Here is a 21,545-nt window from a genome sequence, read left to right as displayed (position 1 = left end):
AATTCGCCCTATGCTGTCCAAGTCTGAAGCTGAGATTATAATTCATGCGTTTCTTACGTCACTTCTAGATTAGTGTAATGTACTAGTCTCCAAGTCTAGCATTAAAAACCTGCAGCCGGTACAAAATGCTGCAGCGAGGCTATTAACCAAGATGAGAAAGTTTGATCACAGTACCCCAATTTTGGCTGCTTATCTGCACTGGCTCACTGTCAGTTTAAGATGTGATTTTAAGGTTTTGTTGGTATTATACAGTTTATGCATGGACTTGCCTCCTCATATCTTTCAGATTTAATTTCCCCCCATGTTCATTTTCGGAGCCTTCACTCGGTCTACTAGTGATCTCAAGAGCCAAGAAGAAATCCGAGGTTCGAGAGCGTTCTCCATTCGGGCCCCAGTGCTATGAAATGGTCTGCCCTCTGAGATTTAATCTGCAACATCAGTGGAAATGTTTGAATGTAGGCATATCACAAACTTTAATAGTTTATGAATGATGTTTACCACAGGAAGCTGTCAACCAGACATGCCGTTATTACCTATATTTCATGTTGATGATGTCTCTGTATTTTCTATTAATGCCCTTGCAACATTCATTGGAGCCTGGTCATACTGAAAGGAAGATTACCTTCTCAACGTTTCTCTATTCCTCATGCTGAGGTTTTTGAGTTTTTCCTTGCCCTTATGTAGGTTTTAGATCTGGGGATGGTGTAATAATAGTCTGGAGTCTGTGCGGCCCTTTGAGACTTCTTGTGATTAAGGGCGTTAAAAAAACATGATTTGACTTGACATCTTTTTGCATTGAATCAGAATAAGATCACTACGAGATTTTATCATTTCAATGTTCAATGTTATATTATCTACAATAAGTCTAATACATATCAATTATGTATTTATTTTTATTTTTGTTGTATGGGTGAGTTTACCTTCAAAGGCACTACTGCTCTCCGTTGTGGTTTCTTGAGGCACTTTCACCAGTTTAGACTGCTGCTGGGCTTCCGACAGCTCTGACACAAAAAAATGACAAAATGTTTTTAGGGTAAACGATTACATCCGATCTAAATCAGTGAGAAAAATACATAAGAACTGGAACACACCTCCTTCTTGTGTAATCTTGGAACTCGTCAAATCTTTTCCAGATTCCACTGGATTAAAACATGTTTAAAGTTAAAGCATTTCATAATTCAAATGACATGTAGGTTTAGAATCGCGTAACTATATAACACAACGTGAGACGCCCTTTGAAGAAGCTGCCAAGTTTGGTGGGCATCCCACTACTACAGAAGACTGAATGACCATTTGCAAGATAGCTTATCCCGTTGATGCTTTTAGCACTTAACGGCCACTTGCCTCGCATGGTGGATCACCGCATGTGATGGCCACAGAATCCCTTCTATCAGGAATCTCACTTTTTCCAATGTTTCTATCTCGTGCAAATAATTTTGTCAGGGCTATCGTTTGGTGCTAGCCACTATTGCTAGCCGCCCTACTTTATTCATCAGTGTCATTCACCTTCCACAGCTTGCAAATTTTTACTTTTCTTCCACCTTTTTTCTTTTCTAACTACTAATGTTAGCCCCTTGGCTGCAGGCTGCACATACAAGCGAACATAGCAGTTACGTGATTCAGAGTCCAGACACAAATTCTTCTTTACTCTATACTGGCCTTTTTAGAAAATTCTCCCACTTGCCGCTAAAATTAGCCACTTACACCAGCTCTGACCAACTCCAGCTATTGGCTCTTTTCAGCTGGGTAGGATCCCTCTTTTTTGTAGTTGTTGTTGTTGCTGCTTGCAGGGATTAAAAGGCACATTTCATGTCCTGTCATTGGCTAAAGTTCATCCTTGCAAGAAAATATGGAAGTAAGCTTCCCAATTTTGCTAAGTGGTGTCCTTCTGGCTTCTATAGTGTGTCTTCTTTTGATGCATACTTTTCAGCTCAATTCTAAGCTACAGCAACCTCTAGTGGTGATTTATTACACACTGTCACTTGAAGTTGTGACAATTTTGGAAAGGCCATTAGTCGATTTATGACATTTCTAAGCCTTTAGAATTCCAGAATAAGCTCAACGTTTTCAAATGAGGATGTTAAAAAAGACTTACCGACAGTTTCTTGAGATGTGGGCTCCTCCACTAAGACTATAATCACAACACATCAAGACTTAAAACCTCATCGACAAGCACCTTCATCTTACGTTCTCACCCCCGCTCGTGTCAATGCCGTCCACATTTTCTCCTGAAATATATCAAATTTATGTACAAAGAAGAAGGACCACGACACGAAAATAAAGATTTTCCACGCACCTTCCGGATGTTCCCCGTCTCCTCGAGGATCATCTAAAGAAGAGCGATTGTTTTTAATTACAACAGTGTACATTGCACTTCTTTTCATCAAGTGCATATGCAAAAACAATTAGACCTAAAAAAAATGCTGTGTGAAGTATTGTCAAATATCTATCGATCCATCTATCTATCCTGGTCATATCCCTCGAGAGGGGTGACCAACAGCAAGATAAACACATACACAAAAACAAAGAAAAGGAAAAAGGAAAAAAAGTAGCAAAAAACAAATGAAAAATTTGACCATGGCCAACCCAAATGCCCAAACACCCAAACAAGATAAGCACCTCGGCACCCAAGTTCGTCCCTCCAGATGAAATGGGACACAAGAAAGTGGCCAGGTCACTCAGGTCAGGGGGACACAACACACTCTTCTGTTCAACAGCAGGGCCCGACAGCTTTCACTGGTTTACCCCTGCTGAATCATACAGGTTCCCTGCCCATCCCTTAGAACACGTCCAAAGATCCCATTGTCCTTTAACAACACATCTCCACTCATTCCTATCACCAACAAGAGCTCTAGCTTCCACTACATTTATTCCTCTTTCCTCCAGTGCACTCATAACACCATCCACGTCAATCAAGGCCTTCCTCTTGGTCATACATATATACACAGACAAAAAACACAAAAACCTCCTCTCTTTCCTTCTCCACCTCAACTTGACTACACATTGTTGGATAGGTGCGTGGCGTACTCAAAAACAAACATACACAAAAAATAAAATAAAAAGCAACGCCAACAGGCGCGTATTAAGGAGGGCAACAGCTTCAAACCTTTAAAAGAATTGATTAGGGCAAGCTACTTTAGGGAAAAATTTCATGGTGGACGCCCTCAAAGCGTACTTGTTCATTTCAAGTTTCAGAAAAAACATAGTATCCTTGAGCCACAGAGAAAAGGGTACCTTTTGGAGATTTCCAATGCAGTAATAACATAATGTTAAAATAGCCCTTCCAAAAGTCGTACAGTTTGGGTCAGCAGTACAACATACAGGACTGTCTCAGAAAATTAGAATATTGTGATAAAGTTCTTTATTTTCTGTAATGCAATTAAAAAAACAAAAATGTCATACATTCTGGATTCATTACACATCAACTGAACTATTTCAAGCCTTTTATTATTTTAATATTGCTGAATTTGGCTTACAGCTTAAGAAAACTCAAAAATCCTATCTCCAAATATTAGAATATCATGAAAAAGTATACAAGTAGGCTATTCAACTAATCACCTGAATCATCTAATTAACTCGAAACACCTTGCGAGGGTTTCCTGAGCCTTAAAAACACTCAGCTTGGTTCAGTAAACTAAATCACAAGTATGGGGAAGACTGCTGATCTGACTGCTGTCCAGAGGACCATCATTGATACCCTCCATCAGGAGGGTAAGACACAAAAAGAAATTTCTCTAAGAGCAGGCTGTTCACAGAGTGCAGTTTCAAAGCATATCCACAAAAAGTCTGTTGGAAGGGAAAAATGTGGCCGGAAACGCTGCACAACCAAGAGAGATGACCGCAGCCTTAACAAAATTGTGAAGAAGAGTCGCTTCCAGAATTTGGGGGAGCTTCAAAGACAGTGGGCTGAAGCTGGAGTCCAGGTATCAAAAGCCACGGTTCACAGACGTGTCCGGGAAATGGGCTACAATAGCCGTATTCCCATGGTCAAGCCACTTCTGAACTCAAAACAACGGAAGAAGCGTCTGACTTGGGCTATGGAGAAGAAGCACTGGACAGTTGCAGAGTGATCCAAAGTCCTCTTTTCAGACGAAAGCAAGTTTTGCATTTCATTTAGAAGTCAAGGCGCCAGAGTCTGGAGAAAGGCTGGAGAGGAGCAAAATCCAAGTTGCTTGAAATCCAGTGTGAAGTTCCCACAGTCAGCAATGGTTTGGGGAGCCATGTCAGCTGCTGGTGTTGGTCCACTGTGTTTCATCAAGTCCAGAGTAAATGCAACTGTGTACCAAGAGATTTTAGAGCACTACATGCTTCCATCTGCTGAAAAGCTCTATGGAGATGAGGATTTCATTTTCCAGCATGATCTGGCACCTGCCCACAGTGCCAAAACCACCAGTAACTGGTGCACTGACCATGGCATCACTGTCCTTGATTGGCCTGCTAATTCCCCTGACCTGAACCCCATCGAGATTTTGTGGGGTATAGTTAAGAAGAAGATGAAAGACACCAGACCTACAAATGCAAATGAGCTGAAGGCCGCTATCGAAGCATCCTGGGCATCAATAACACCTCAGCAATGCCACAGGCTGATTGCCTCCATGCCACGCCGGATTGATGCAGTAATCCGTGCAAAAGGATTCCCAACCAAGTACTGAGTGCATCAATGGACATTTTCAAATGTTTGATTTAGTTTTGCTGTTATAAAATTATTTTTTTACTTGGTCTGAGGAAGTATTCTAATATTTTGAGATAGGATTTTTGAGTTTTTTTCAGCTGTAAGCCAAAATAAGCGATATTCAAATAATAAAAGGCTTGAAATAGTTCAGTTGATGTGTAATGAATCCAGAATGTATGACATTTTTGTTTTTTTAATTGCATTACAGAAAATAAAGAACTTTATAACAATATTCTAATTTTCTGAGACAGTCCTGTATGTCATTAATCACACCTATCCAAGACATCTGGATGTATGTGAGAAAGTTTAGAGATGGAATAATGAACTTTGTGCACAAGTTTCGTACACATTTTTTATTGCCAAATTCAAGCCCTTCATAAGCACTTTCATCAACAATTTTCCATTTTTTTCGGTACCATTGGAAGAAAAAATCCAGTATGTATCATGTATTTTAAAAAACAAAACTATTAAAGAAGCTGCCATGTTTGGTGGCCATCTCACTACTACTGAAGAACGAATGACCATTTTGCAAAAATAGCTTATACCGGTAGTGCTTTTTGCACTTAACGACCACTTACCTTCCACAGCCCAGCAGTGAAAGGTAAGTGGCTGTATTATAAATACGGTTTTTAATTTTGCATGTGCAATTATCAAGACAACTGATTTTTAGATCTTGAGTACAGCGCAAATATATTTGTGGATCTTAACAATATGTGCATAAATATTGTTGAAGAAAATCTCTCCCAATATGTGTTGGGTAAAAAAAGACAGTAATACTGTATGTATCTTACATTTTCAGTTGCAAGAGGTTCATCCCAGTTTACTACTGGGAAACACTACCTTTATTTTTTTAAATGGCCCTTAATGAATATCCATAATTGATACACTTGCACTAATACACTTTTCAAGTATAGTATGGAGCAAAAAGTTAGCAAAAAAAACAGTCACGCTAGTCATTTCCGTCAGTTACCTTTCATATGATGAATGTGAAGAGTTATACAGTGGGACCTCGCTACTTCGCGGTTCCACGTTCGCGAGTTCAGAGCTTCGCGGGTCTAAAAAAAAATATTAAAAAAATATAATAATTAAAAAAAAAAAAAAAAAAAAAAAAATATATATATATATATATATATATATATATTTATTTTTAAAGCATTTTTGAAGGGGCGTCGCTACTTTGCGGATTTTCACTTTTCACGGGTGGTTTTGGTCCCCATTAACCGGGTCTAAAAAATAATAATATTAAAATAAAATAATTAAAAAAAAAAAAAAAAGAAAGAAATTATATTATTATTATTATCTTTTAAGCATTTTTGAAGGGGCGTCGCTACTTCGGGGATTTTCACTTTTCGCGGGTGGTTTTGGTCCCCATTAACCGCGATAACCGAGGGATTACTGTATCTCATTTTTGCACACATCATGCTGTGCGTGCATATTTTCCACGTTTTAACCATGTATTTTGTCGAACCATCCTTTATCTAAACTGCAACCTCCCGGTATCTTGGAGTGATTTACCTGTTCAGATCCACGGTTCCTTATGTACCTGCACCATTCCTCACATGACAACACCATACAAAACACAGCAATCACAGCTTCTGTTTCGGTGTTATTCTTAAGCGTTTTTAAGAGGTTATTATTTTAGTTTTTCTTTTAATGCATGGTCTGTCCAAATAGATTGCCGAGACACATGGCAAGAATTTCAAGCATTTTCAACCACTTCACCCAAAATGTTATCATTTTCCTGACCTGAAAACACAACATCAAAATTCAACAACATTCTTCCAGATTTCAAGCACCCAAATGAACCCTGTGTGCAGCACTTTAATCTTGATAAGCCCCAGCCTAGAGCAACAGTTTGAATATTTCTTTCTAGAGATTGCTCTACCCCAAAAATAATTATCAATTTGTAGCCTACGTTTTTTTTCCAAGCCAAACGATTTCTAGAACAGGATTAGTCACTCAATGATAATATGTAATTGGAAAGGAGATTTCAATGCAAAAGAAAACCTTTTTCCACCAAAAATATTTAGGACTCACCTGCTATAAAGTCTTCTTCTACAAATGCGGGCAGAGGAACAGCAGCTAGACGACACAGAAATGAGCAATGACAAAAATCAGGCAGTGGGCGGTGCAAGCATGCAGGACCGACCTTGGATTTCTGAGTCCATATCCTCATCTTAAAAGAGACACAAATTTTGTCATGGTCGAGTTTTGACAATTCAGGGAAAAAAAATTGTGTCACGCACTTGCTAGCGAGTCATGGGAGTTGTGTGTGGGGGCAACTTTCTGGTCCTCGAACTGGTCTCGGGGGGTCGAGTCCTCCTGATAGTTGATGTGTTGCGCTTTAGCTGCTTCTAGGCCAAACCAATAAGAAAAAAAAAAGTTATCTGTAAAAGTGGTAAATAGTTTTAAATTGACATTGTGCAATATAGAAATATTATATTTGATATTAAAAGTGACAGTGAATAATAATACACCACTATTGGTCTTTGTAGCTTAGAATGGAGCTAAAACGTGTGCATTAGAAGAAGTTACACTATGGAAACCCAAAGGATACTACTCCACAAAATCCAGAATCTTAATTCTATATTTTCAGCCAGTGACAGGACATGAAAGTTTGTGCTAGTCCCCGCTCGCAACAACAAAAGACTGAGCGAGCTTGGTTCCCCTGGAGCGGTTATAAAGCAAATAGCAGAAGTTGATCAGAGCTACTGTAAGTTGCGAACTTTAGCGCAGGAGATGTCAAACTCAGTTTTGCTCTGGGACCATTCAAGACAATTCTGTTCAGAGGCCGACAGGATCAATAAAAGAATGTCCGCTCCAAATGTTTAGCTTTGTTTTTCAGTATTATGGTTTATCATTCCGCCCACTTTTCTAACCTACCCTACATTATACACAACACGTGACAGGGGATCTTTTCTAACACAACACTTTATTCACAAATATTGGGGGGAAAAGATTTTAACTGTTTTTAACAGTTGAGCTGAGGCAGTTATACACCTGAACCAACTCACCACGCGATACAAACTCAACACTGCTCTTGAACGGCTGGAGAGAACTTTTGTTTTGCATTTATTTTACAAATGATAACTTTTGATAGAAATGACCAAAAGACTCGCTTCCTTTTTTGACATACTCTGAAAGTTATGGTCGACCGTATCATGCCTGCGGGCCATATATTTGATATTCCTATTTATACACCACCTATCTCTATATACAGGTTCATACACCCTCTTCATGGCCAAAATTAAGCACTTTTCAATTTTCCAGTACCTTGAAAGGCAGAAATCCAGCGCCGATCATAAGAGCTTTTTTTGTTGTTGTCGACTTTGAAGACTAAAATAAAGTCGTTATATTGTTGCTAGAACATACCCTTTGCTATTTCGAGCTGTTACTAGACATGATCTGAATTCTGCCCTTCTACCTCAAAACTGCAGGCGCCGCTTGCCTACGTCACACTTGTTTACAAACACAGAAAAGGCTATATAGGTGTTATAATTGAGTTCAATACGGAAGACACAAAAAGAAAGAAGGTAATTTATGAGTAAAAGAAGAAAAAATAGCCAAATTGGACTAATTTTAACGACATTGATTGCTCCGAAGTAGAGTGCATTAATTCTGCTGATGTTTAGCTTTTTGTTTTACTGGTTTTCATTTATATTTATATTTTCTGCGTGTTTTTCAGAGGATCTGTGTCCAAAAAGGTTAAAATATAATTGTAAATAGTTAAATTGTTTGCATTTGATCATTTAAACTAACCGGGGTTAGAGGATAAAGGATGTACGAACCAAATCTCTTCTTGTTAGGCGTTCTGCCGTCTAAATAGCTGCCTCTGGTCCCGCAAGATCACACAAAGGACCAAATGTAGGATCTTTAATCACTCATTCCCTCCATCCTATGGCCTCTGCGCAAGAAAGACATTCAACGCTTCGAAGCCTTCAACATGTACTGCCTCAGACGGATCTTAAATATCCGGCTAATTGACCGAATCCCTAATGTCGGTATTCTGGCTAGTTGTGGCACTTCTAGTCTTAAGGGGACCCTCTTCCAAAGGTGGTTTGGTCATGTCCTTTGCTACCCGCAAGAAGATTTGGAACGCGCCTCTCGTCCCAAGCCTACGGCATTCGACCCTGAAATCGCAAATGGCTGGAGCTTGCAGCTGCTGATCGGGAATGCGCGGTCTCCCTCATTCAGGACATAGTGAACGCGTTGGAGCCACCTAAACCCACCCAAAAGTACGCTTTTTTGATAGCTATATATATATATATATATAGGTAATATTTTATTTTTTTTATTTCATTGTTTTGCATTTTCAGGGATTTTGAGTTTGACTTTAAATCTGTTCAGAATGCAAAAAACTGTTTTGTAGATCTGTGAATATTTAAATTTATATTTCATGGGTTATATATATATATATATATATATATATATATATATATATATATATATAATGAGTCAAACTGCTAAAAAACACGCCAATGGCAAATTTTAGAGCATTGCAACCAAAATTCAAGCATTTTCCTGACCTTGAAAACACGTTAAAAGTAAAACACTTTTAATGATTTGTACAAGCATCTGTACAAACCCTGTATATAATACGCACAGGTTGTCCTCAGGTACTATTGAAAAAACTCACCTGGTTCCTCCTTAGTTGGCCGACTTGGGTTTGGCATTTCTTTCAGTCCTGTTTAGAGACGTAATACATGACAAATACATGCAAACGACACTTGTAATGCTATCATTCATTGGAGAAGTCAAGCCTAAAAAATGGTCACAGCCTTTTAGGGCACTCCTGGAATTCCCAATGGCTATGGGACGTCTGAGGTGGTTGACAGTAAACAAAGAATCCATACACACCCAAAAAACTAATAATAAGAGACATTTCTTTCTATAACTTTATTTTACACTTATTCTGGTAAAGGGAAAAAGATGCCATAAAGGGAGGTGTAGGCGGAGTTTCATGTCTACTTGTGTTTCAATAGCACAGCAGCAATGACACAATGGGGCAACAAAAGCACGTTTTATTTTCCTATTCAAATAAAAAAAGAAAATCTTAATTTTTTTTCAGGTGAACTGGCTGATGTAAGAGCAACAGTATAAATAAACTGCAGGTTTGAAAAAATGGCACAAAACCATGCTCAATTCGATTATAAATTATTTTATTGTAAGATGTCTTATGTTGTTTTTCATAAAAAACCTAAATACCCTCAAATGTAATAAATGTTACCCTGCAACTGGCTGGCAACCAGTTCAGGGTGTCCCTTGCCTGAAGATGGCTGGGATGGGCTCCAGCACCCCCGTGACCCTACTGAGGATAAGCAGTGCAGATAATAGATGGATGGATGTAATAATTGTTTTCTTTCCAAGATTAAAAAAAAAACATGTAATGAGCAAACCATTCCACTAAATGAGACATTTCATGTTCTTTTAAGTAGATATTTTCTTATAAAAGTTACCATAAAAATTCATTCTTACGTCTTTAGCAGAAAAATTTGACACAATTATAACCACATTATATTTTTTCTTTAAGATATTTTTTTCTGGTTTCTGGCAAAATAGTTTAATAGATCAGATTTAAATATTTCCTGCCAACATTTAAAATAAAACACTTAATATGAGACAATTTTAGCTAAATTTATGTAAAAAGTAAGTTGTTTTTGTGAAATTAAATATCTTAAATCTCCTATAAAAAAACACACCTTAAAATATATTCAAATTAAAAACAAGGACTTAAAACGAGCAAAACGTAAACCAAGATTTTTTCAGCACTATTGAATTAATTTTCCGCACTATAAAGGTGCACCTCCCATAATTGTCTTTTGTGATATATTTTTCATATATGAGGCGCACTGGACTATAAGGTGCCTGGAATTAAAAGTACAGTAGGACAAACTACATTTTTTCTTGTATAATTTACAATTTTATTACACTTGTAATGTATCCACTCGATCACTATTGATACAGATGACTTACAAAGGCATTCAATTTTATCTCATAAGCACACCATTTTACTCTATGTGCAAAAAAAAAAAATTAATTTAAAAGAATTGAGAAAACAAAAAGTCATCCTGGAATATATAAATAAACGCAAAAAAAGGACGACAAGGGTAGCAACTCTCTGGTGTATCTTATGATGAATCAGATTTTCGTTTCCCGCACGTGAGTGAAAACAGTGGATAATGGGATAAAATCAAAAGCCTTTTGTATGTAATCTGTATCACTGGTTGTCTAGTGATTAAATGTCGGCTCCATCACTGCTGAGATGCGGTTTCGATTCTTGTTGCATACAATGTTTTCTGATTTTTGTCAAGTCAAATCACATTTATTTGTATAGCCCTTAATCTCAAGATGTCTCAAAGGACTGAACAGGTTGCAATTATACCATCCCCTAAACTTAAACCAGCATCAACTATGTTCAATCATGATCAATCATTGCACAAATACGGTTGAATCCTGTAAGGCACACATATAAATACTGAATGCAATTCCAATCTTAACCACCGTATATTGAGATATATAAAGTGAACCGAGTAATAAGGCGTATTTTAAAATCTATGGCCAATTTGGGGTTTTTAGGTGCACCTTACAGTCCGGAAAATACAGTATTTAAATTATCAGCTGATTTTAAAAATAAATTTGATCCTGAAATTATCATGCCAGTTAGAAATCTAATTTCCAAGGAAATCACAATGATCCATCACTGATGAGCTACTCAGATGTACTCAGGGCTACTTGGTGCCCGTAGGCAAAGTTGGTGACCCCTTGTCTATAAATTCATACAGTTAATTGGGCTTAGGGAATGAGAGCTTGATTCCAAACACGGTCGTTTAAATTACAAAAGGGCAAAATATGAAATCGTCATTTACTTTTTCCTAGCGCTGGCAGCGATCTTGTCCATGCCTGCTCCCTTCTCCCTCCTGACTCCTGTCACCCCAGAGCGCTGACTTTTTTCCTCGGCCACTTGGCTGCCGTTGGCTTTCCTGGCATCGGGACGCTCGGCCTCTGCCTTTTCGCGGGAAAGCCGGGCCTCTTTTTCTCGCTCTGACCATTCTGCGGCCTGGCGTTCTTTCTCCTTTTCCAGTTTTTCCCTCTCTAGCCGCTCCGTCTCCAAGCGATCACTCTCCTGCTTGGCTCTTTGCAACGCTAGTTTTTCTAAATCTGCCCTCTCTTTCTCCGCTTTCTCTTTTTCCAACTTCTCTGTTTGCAGCCTTTCTTTCTCTGCCTTTTCCTTCCCCATTCTCTCCTGCTCCACCTTCCCACATTCCATCCTGTCACTTGCACTTTTCTCCCTATCCATCCTTTCTCTCTCTAACTCTATCCTCCTCCTCTCCACTTCCATTTTCTCCTTCTCCACCCTTATGCCCTCCTTCTCCAGTCTGAGTCGCTCTTGAGCTAGCTCCAAAGTTTTTATCTTGAGCTCCCAGGCCGTCTCCTGGTCTCCTCGGTTGTCCTCAGCAAGAAAGTTTTTTATCTCGGAAAGGGCAATACGAGCAATCATCTGAGCTTGGTCTTTCTCCTGGATGGAGAGCAGTTCTTCTCGCAGAGCGGAACGCAATGCGTTTTCTGTGTTTCTACCTTGACTTCCGTTTGTCTCAGTTGTCGTGTCTGGGATCCCGTCTATACATAAAATTGGTTCTAAGCTGTGAGGATGGCATGAAAAATTGGCTCAGATTTACAGGATACCTTCATCTGCGTCCGTCTCATCGGGGTCTTCATCGGCCTTTCGGAGTGCTTTGTATACACATAGACAAAGTTTTCAAAAAATGGTGCCGCTCTTTTACATCATTACTGTAAAAATGTTCCAAAATAAGTATTTTAAAGGGTTGGGTGAAAAATGACCCAATTTGGGGTTGGAAGGGACGTAGCTTTCTGGACTGTTTTAATATCAATATTCCCGATAATTATATATATATTTTTTAATAATGAGAAAACCAAATATCAGTAGTGTTACGTTATAAAAAGGACAACATCGGTCATTAGAATTGAATAATAATAATCAAATAAAGTAGTAAATGATTTTGTTTTGTACAAAACAAAACAAAAATGAAAGGGTCATTTTTTTGGAGAAAAAAAATTGTTCAAATTCACACAATATTTTCATTTGTTAAATAATAAGTTTAAAAATCGATTATAAAAGACAATCCCAATTATGTTTTAATTTAATTTTTAAAAACCTCAAATATTGTTTTGTTTCTTTATTTATATATATAAAAAAACAATGATAATTTTGGTTAGCTGTAATTACTATCCCAAAATTACATTGTATTTCCAAAACAACATGCCTATCACATAAAAAAAAACCTTGGAAATTGTTTTATTGAATCCCCCAAAGGTGAGTCAAAATTGCCAATGACCCAATTTAATACCAAATACAATTTAAGTTATTTTGTTGAACACCACAGAGAATAATTTATAATTACATTGAATATTTGAGTCATATCTTACAAAACAAAATAAAATAAATTTGTTTTGTTTATTTAAAAAAATGTTTTAATCCCAAATCATGTCACTTCTTTACAAAACTACCCGGCACAAAAATCCAGTAATTTTACTCTATTTTCAATGACCAATTTTTTGTTTCTTGTAATTTCTGCCACAAATGCCATATTTCTTTAAAAAAATGTGTTCATTTGACTTTTTTATTGATGCGAAAATAATCTGATTGGGTCATTTTGCAAAAAACAAGCCAGATAGTTCTCCAAACAGAGGGTTGGTCCTTTTAAGAGACATTTTGGATTATCTTTCCCTCAAATCTACAAATGCAAACCATGCCACAGTCGCTAAACCATAGGCCAGGTTGAGTCTAATCTACAAAAATTGCATCTTTTACAGTTTTTAATTTAAGGTGGTCAGATTAGCAATCTGGGATTATCATGGCTAGACAGACATACGTAGAAATTCTAGATCACACCACCACAAAGGACGAGCTAGGTGTCTTGCAAGCGTGTCCTCACAGGAAAGTCAAAAACATGTGCGGGGTTCGTACAACTTTTCATGGCCAAATTCAAGCACTTCATGAGGACTTTCAAAGCCAATTTTCGATTTCTCCAGTACCATTAAAAGAAGAAATTTGGAATGAATCATGTATTTTGCGGAGCCTCAATTATGTCTGCCATTTACATGTGATATTTGTAATTTTGTGTGTGCATTTATCAAAACATATGATTTTTAGGTCTTAAGTAAACCTCATCTCTCATCTCATCTGAATATATTTGTTTTACAGAATAATCCCTCCGCATACGGATTTTGGATAAAATTACAGTAATATGTATCTTACATTTCAGTTCCAGAAAGATTTCCCCACTAGATTTGACTGGGAAATGCTACCTTCATTTTTTGCAGGACCCCCAAAAAATGGGCTTCATGTTCGGTGTATGGATGGGAAGAGCGAAGGGGAAATATTGTTTTGTGAATGTGAGTACAGACGCTGCCCTTCTTACGAACGAGATATGTTTCGGACGATCGTTGGTGAGTTAAATTTGTTCGTAAGTTGCTTCAGTGCTATATTTTCTATGTTTAAGGTTTATGCAAGTATGTTTAATGCTTGTATAAGTAACCTGTATTGTTTTGAACTAAAAAAATAAACATTTCATAAAATAACAGCTTTGTAAGAAAAATAAAGTTGAGTTTAACTTTTGGAAGATGCGCTTCAAGAGGTCCTCCTCCGTGGTAAAAAGTGGCCGAAAAAACCCTCCATTTTCTCAACCGCATCAAGCTTTCTTATTCCACTTTCATTTCAAAAGAAGCGGCTCGCCTCTTCTTTACACCGACCATATTGAATGGTTGCACGAGATATTAAACACTAAAAACGTCAAAGGTCCGAGTGCGCTGGAGATTCAGTGCACGTAGCACTGTACTGTATGTTTACACACAAACTTGGAAGTAGATGCCGCATATCTTCTTCGGAGTGGAACCTGGGTGACCTCTCACAGCGCCAGCACACGCCGGTAGCGGCGGAGAGAAGCACTACAGTAATGTCCTGTACTCAGAAAAAAGGTGCACACAATACAAAATCTAACTTACAGCAAAGTCCGGATATTTTTCGACATCCCGAAAAAATGTTCGTAACTACCGTTTCACGTAAGTCGAATGGTCTTAAGTAGGGGAGCGTCTGTATGTTCTAGACCAGAGGTCAGGAACCTTTTTGACCCAAAGAGCCATAAAAGCAAAAATGTTTTAAAAATAAATTGAGAGAGCCACATCATATATTTTCAGACAAAATTGAAAAAACTGCCAAACACGCTCTCTAGACAAAAGCTAATTCTTCAGCACATTTTATTTTCACTGTGATCAAATGTATGAAATGATAACAATGCCAAATCCTGTGTCCCAAATCAATGTAAATATGCCATTTACAATTTGTCTTCCACCTTCAGTTAAGAGTGTTGAGGCAATTTTTTTCCATGAAATTTATCCTTAATAACGGTTTCAAAACAATGTGCGTGCAAAGTTCTTTTGTAAAAATGTCACAAATTATTGCAAACGATATAGCATATTGTCGTATTCACTTTCGGTGTAGACTGCACTGAGCGAGAGAGAGAGAGAAGGGAGTGACTTGCGCTGTGTGCAGGGATCCGCCCACCTGTACTGTTCACCCAATCAAAGTCGTTTGCCAGCGTTTTTATTTATCAGTTTAAATGGTTTCTTATCGAACTTCTGCATTAAGTTGCTTTGGCTGTATAAGAAACAAAATCGGGATGAAATCACTTGACTTTGGAACGCCACAGATAGATGTGCAATAGTCCATTTTATTTCGGAGCCATATGTACTCATGAAAAGAGCCATATATGGCTCCCGAGCCATATGTACTCATGAAAAGAGCCATATATGGCTCCCGAGCCATAGGTTCCCTACCCCTGTTCTAGACTCTAGCCTCGGTATATAGACAATTCATGTCTACAATTTATGCGCAATCATTGTACTAATACACATTTCATAGCACACTATTTAGGTGTAGCATGCAACTGTAGAACCCGTAAGGGGGTGATGACGCTAAATAGAACAATGATGTACAAACTAATACCAACTGCAGTTAATGACAAGGGAAGAGGAAATTCAATGGCAAAGCGAAGCCACCAGAGTGCAGTGTTGGCGTCACTTTACAGTTTACTTGTTTAGAAAAAGGGCAACAATTTCAACCTTTTACAAGCACTTCACCCAAAAAACACTTTCAAACCTTGAAAACAGAACATTAAAATTTAAGCATTTCCAAGAATTTCAACCACCCGTACAAACCCTGCATGCAGGATAGCAACAAGCAGTTACCTCTTTTGAACGGCAGCCTTCTCCGAGAACCTTTTAACTTTCTGTCATCTGAGGCGACAAACGGCAAAACGCGATCGTCAGTCCCGGCCAAAACTCGAATTAAAATCAAAATTTCCAGGAACAGAGTTGAGAATTTGGTGAACTTTCATCAATATCCACAAAAAGAAACACAAAACAAAAAAAGCATTGTTTCACCTGAAATTTAGCAACGTGCAGACTCTAAAAATACAGGTCAAGAAGAAGACTATGAATGGGATTTTAAAAATGTACACATTTAATCAGACTCTTTGATAACAACACAATTTTGGGGCTTTTCTTGAAAAAAAAAAAAAAGGACCTTAATTTTGCATATTAAAGCGCTCAACTAGAAGGAGCTGACATGATAGGCTAGGCAAAAAAATTGAGAAGAATAATGGTGCAGTTTGAAGTCTCTGTAATTTGCATTCTTCCTTGTGCTTTGCATCAGTTATTTTCGGTTGCATACAATAGAAACTTCTATTGCTCAAATATTACAGAGTGTCTCTTTAAAGAAATATAAAAAATATGACCAAATTAGTAGTTTTATTTTATTTTTTTAACAAAATGCTCAAGTTGGGGGGATTTACAAGTAATAAACTGTCTTTGAACAAAATAATCGAGTTTTGGTGAGTATTTTTTGTCAGATATCACCCCAATTCTTGAATTCATACCTTAATATACATGTATACATCTCATTCCTTCATGTATAACGCACAACCATAATTTCTTATTAAAAATCTGTATAAAATGTTGTTTATTTCTACTTGGCTCAAATTTTGCATTTGGATGCAACAGTAACTGAATCCGGACCACCAGAGGTATGGATGAGTCATGAAAAGGCAGTAGGTTTTATCTTATTATTTCACTACTTTTAGTCACCGTGCAAAAGACGAATGTTAATTTCATTAGGCGTTTCACATGTTACAAAGACAATAAATGCACAAAGAAATTAACATTTGTCTCTGGTATCGTGACTAGTGTGATAATGAGATAAAACTCAATGTTCGGTCATATATATATTACTGGTGACCCAATGGTTAGGGTTCGGCTAAACATTTTCCCATAATCCTCGATCACAATGTTGTGCAACGTGGCAATGTGTGATGATGAGTGAAAATTGAATGTTTTTCTTATGTTATCTGCTATCCTAGTAGTCAAGTGGTTACGATTCGGCGGCCTCATGCCGCGATCGGCTTTTCAATCCTGTTACAACCAGTGTTTTGCCAACTGGTTTCTATTTTCAGCATTTGTAAACCTTTTTTCATGACCACATTCAAGCCCTTTTTAAGGACTTTCTAAGCAGATTTTCCAAATTCACTAGTACCATTGATAGAAAAACAAAAAAATGGCTGTGAATCATGTATTTTGTAGAGCCACAAATAATTTTGCGGTATACATATACGATTTTTAATCATGCGTGTGCATTTACCAAGACATATGATTTTTAGATCTCGAGTAATTCTAGAATATATTGTTTTAGAGACAAACATCTTCCCAAAAATATGTTGAGCTGAACTGACGGTAAAATGAAGCCTTCAGTTGCAAGAAGTTCTTCCAATTACAATTTAACACCAGGAAACACCACTTTTATTTTTTTTTGCATGAGCCATAAGAAATGTCCATTTTATTGTGCCTTGTTTGGGTGAAGCATGCACCTGTCCTCTCAGGCGGGACCTATACGGGGCGATGACGCATCATAGGATAACGCTGTACAAACTAATGCCAGCTGCAGTTAATTCCGAGGAAGGAAGAAATGTAACGGCAAAGCAAAGCCACCAGAGAGTCGTGTCGGCATTATTTTTAAGCAGACTTGTTTGGAAACATGGCATTTCACACAAAATTCAAGCACTTTTTAAAAAGTTAACAATAAAGCTCAAGCATTTTCAAGGATTTCAAGCATCCCCTGTGAACCCTGGAACTAAAATCGAATGACTTTTTCTTCATCATTTACGGTCCTATTAGGTCAAGTAGTTAAGAGTTGGCGCTCTCAGCACCACAACCCAGGTTCAAATCCCATTATAACCTATGTTTTGCGATTATAAGTTAAAACTTTGTGTATGAACTGTGTTCTTTTTTTAAAAGAAAACAATCTGCGTTATACACGAATAATTAGGGGGTATACACACACACCAGGTTTGATATATTTTTTCCCCCTCTAGTCCGTCCATATTAAAATTTCCTCAGTTCTCCTATTGGTTCTGAAGGTCCAGTATGACCCCTTTGACCTCCACATTGTCAAGGTAACCCGCATCATCCTGCCTCTTTCCTCGCTTCCTCTTCCTCTCCATCATCCTCATCTTCCTCTTCCTCTTCCTCGCCCCTCTCTATAGGTGAGCTGACTACATCATAGAGGAAGGCGAAGAAGCCATACATCCAATCAGAGCCTTCCTCGGCCACAATATTTACAACCTCTTCCAGAGAAGCGCCTTGCCCACTAACGTCTCCATCTTTGGTCAGGCCTAACGTAGGGGAGAGAGAAAGAGCGAGAGAGAGAGAGAGAGAGAGAGAGAGAGAGAGAGAGAGAAAGAGAAAAGAGGGGCGAGTGAAGGATGGGAGGTAACTTAAAAAGACACAAAAAAGGAATGAAATATGAACCATGCCAGCAAATTAAAGATGATGAGGGAGAAGAAAGAGAGAAATTAAGTTAAAGTTCACACCCACAATCTTGACTTCTAGTTTGAAGTCCTCGTACTTCCTGTACGTATTTAATACGTCTTGGCTGTCTACAATTGGTTAAAGCAAACATTTTATTTACTGTAAACCACCTCACAAGTCACGAGAATTTAAAAATAAATAAACAAAGAAACAGGTACTTGCCGAGGAGCACTTTAGCGTCCTCTACGTCGAAGTCTCCATCGCCGTCCGTGTCGTAGGCAGTCAGCTTTCCTGCAAAAAAACCCAAATTAGTTATCCCTTAAAACAGATGGATAGATAGATAGATACTTCATTCATCACCGTTGGGAAATTCACACTTCCATCATATCCTTGTGTTGAAATATAAAATAATAAAATAAAACATATAGAATACAAAAATACCCAGTATAACATGTTGATATAGAGTATTTAAATAGTGCTACGGAAAATACACTCTAAAAAATAGGGTAATATGCAAATGCGGTGGGTGGGGTTTAAGGTGGGCTTTTACTCCCCTGGGTGGAGTTAGAGAGCCTCATGGCATGAGGAAGAAATGATCTCCTCAGTCTGTCCGTGGAACAAGACTGTAACAGCAGTCTGTCGCTGAAGCTGCTCTTCTGTTTGGAGATGATGCTGTGTAGTGGATGAAATGAATTGTCCATGATTGACCGCAGCTTGTTCAGTGCCTGTCTCTCAGCTACAGTTGTCAGGCTGTCCAGCTCTGTGCCTACAACAGGGCCCGCCTTCCTCAACAGTTTATTAATACGAGAGGCATCCTTCGTCTTAGCGCTGCCTCCGCAACACACTGCCGCATAGAAGAGGACGCTTGCCACAACAATCTCATAGAACATTTGCAGGAGCTTTTTGCAGATGTTGAAGGACGCCAGCCTTCTGAGGAAGTACAGTCGGCTAAGTCCATTCCTGCACAGAGCTTATGTGCTGGCAGTCCAGTCCAATTTATAGTCCAGCTGCACACCCAGGAATTTGTAGGTCTGGACAAACTCTACACATTCTCCTTTGATAGTTACAGGTTCCGGGTGAGGTCTAGTTCTCCTGAAGTCCACACCATCTCCCTGGTCTTGGTGGTCTTCAGGTGCAGGTGGTTAGCGTCGCTCCATTGGACAAAGTCCTGGATCAGTTTCCTGTACTCCTCCTCCTTCCCACTTCTGACATATCCCACGATAGCAGTGTCATCAGCAAACTTCTGCACGTGGCGAGACTCAGAGTTGAACTGGAAGTCTGACGTATACAGGGTGAACAGGAACGGAGAGAGCACGGTCCCCTGCGGCCCTCCCGTGCTGCTGACCACAGTGTCAGATGTACAGCACCCTGTTTCACATACTGGGGTCTGCCTGTCAGGTAGTCCGTAATCCATGCTACAAGGTGTTAGCTTACTTAGATCTCTGTCAGTTTACCACCGACACTGGCACTGGAGAAGTCCAAAAAAGTCATCTTCACAGCACCCTTGCCCCTGTCCAGGTGAGAGAGGGATCGGTGTAGCATGTAGACTAGGTGGTCAAACCTGTTAAAAAAGTTGTTCAACTAAAATGTCAGAAAACAAAGAAACCGACGTTGTCAAATGTTCCTTGGATGCTCAGTGTTCATCTTGTTAATGCATCATCTGGTAAAAAAGATTTTGGCCGCAAAAAAATTGCCGACAACGTAGAAAAGACAGCAAACGTCGTCTTTGGCAGTTTGAAAGAGCTACCTTGCAAAACTTGAGAAAAGTTCGTACGAAACTCCTGCGCTCTGGCTGCGTGCAGAGACAACACCCAAAATAAAAGATAACTTTTCACTCTTTTTTGAAAATAAAGGCAGTGAGTTATATGCTTTGTGTATATCGTGCCTTGCAACCACTGCAACCCTACCAAGACCAGCCATCCCTCTAAACTTTTGTCCCAAACAAGTAGAAAACTAATCCGAGTAGCAACCAAGAGTCCGACAGACATTTATATCTGAGGTAGGACATTCGGCGTAAAAAACAACTACTAGTCCTACTATCAATAAATATGCCCTTAATGGAAGAGTGGCAAGAAAGCAACAACAAAAGAGGATTGCTATTCTTCGGCAGGGACTTGGAAGATTGTTTGCGTTGATGGGAAGATGGATCAAGCCAAATTTAGGGCAATTCTGGAGGAAAATCTGTTGAGAGCCTGCAAGAGACCAGAGAATGGGCGCAGATTCATCTTGCAACAGGACAACAGCTCTAAACATAAAGCAAAATCTACAATTGAATGATTCAAAACCAACAATCTAAAAGTTTTAGAATGGCTAGACCTTTATTCTATCGAGCATTGGTGGAAACATCAGAAAATCGCTGTGCACAAACATTCACCATCAAACTTAAGGAACTTGAGCTGTTTTGTAATGAAAAATTGGGCAAATATTTATGTTTTAAGATTTTGCAAAACAAAGACACTTGTGGCTGTGATTGCAGCAAAAGGACTGTAAAAAGGTTGTACAAAGTATTAACTCAAAGGGGGGCAAAACATTTGCAATACTACTTTTCAGATTTTTATTTGTTAGCACAATATAAAATGTTAAATACATTTGGTTTATTTTCATGATTATGTCTCACATGTTGTTGATTCATAGAAAATGTTTTAAGTTTTTTTAACTATAAATTTGAAGCCTGAAATAAGGCAATATGTCAAATAGTTTTACAATTACAAGGCACTGTACGCCTTATCTTGCTTACCGATGACGCTTTCGTAGTCGACCACGCCGAAATAGACGACGGCAACTGAACTCCAAACGCCAAGGAGAGCCAGAATGGCGAACCACGTTACGAAGGAATATTTGGCTCTGCCCCATACCGTTGCTTCAGATGAATTTTTGACGATCTTGCTTCCTGTCGAGGTTGGCGGCTTAGCTTCTGAGGACACCAAAAAAAGAACAAGGTTAAATTTGTTTTACTGCTTTATCAAATGTTAGCTCCTTGCCCAATACTGTTTTT

At 38.5% G+C, this 21,545-nt stretch overlaps 1 protein-coding gene across 6 annotated transcripts in view; it reads right to left on the bottom strand.

Moving 5' to 3' along the window:
* Positions 1 to 21,545, bottom strand: part of unm_hu7910 (un-named hu7910) — a 64,200-nt gene that overhangs the window by 38,278 nt on the left and 4,377 nt on the right. For 3 of the 6 annotated variants that reach the window (XR_015847552.1, XM_088322133.1, XM_088322134.1), the window contains exons 2-12: positions 21,288 to 21,464; positions 18,773 to 18,841; positions 9,309 to 9,356; positions 6,919 to 7,026; positions 6,822 to 6,848; positions 6,710 to 6,754; positions 2,297 to 2,329; positions 2,196 to 2,228; positions 2,096 to 2,131; positions 1,092 to 1,139; positions 921 to 1,001 (exon numbers count right to left, since the gene is read on the bottom strand). Coding sequence is in view for 2 of the 6 variants with exons in the window: in XM_088322133.1 (XP_088178259.1) it covers positions 921 to 1,001; positions 1,092 to 1,139; positions 2,096 to 2,131; positions 2,196 to 2,228; positions 2,297 to 2,329; positions 6,710 to 6,754; positions 6,822 to 6,848; positions 6,919 to 7,026; positions 9,309 to 9,356; positions 18,773 to 18,841; positions 21,288 to 21,464 (705 nt within the window). In the remaining 4 variants the exon portion in view is untranslated. The remainder of the gene's footprint in view (positions 1 to 920; positions 1,002 to 1,091; positions 1,140 to 2,095; positions 2,132 to 2,195; positions 2,229 to 2,296; positions 2,330 to 6,709; positions 6,755 to 6,821; positions 6,849 to 6,918; positions 7,027 to 9,308; positions 9,357 to 18,772; positions 18,842 to 21,287; positions 21,465 to 21,545) is intronic. The other 3 variants (XR_015847555.1, XR_015847554.1, XR_015847556.1) reach the window with 3 other exon arrangements.

This window comes from Urocampus carinirostris, chromosome 18 (assembly GCF_059441175.1).
Source record: "Urocampus carinirostris isolate Australia breed hairy pipefish chromosome 18, RoL_Ucar_1.0, whole genome shotgun sequence".
Lineage (NCBI taxonomy): Eukaryota > Metazoa > Chordata > Actinopteri > Syngnathiformes > Syngnathidae > Urocampus > Urocampus carinirostris.
This window is presented reverse-complemented; position numbering and strand designations above follow the sequence as displayed.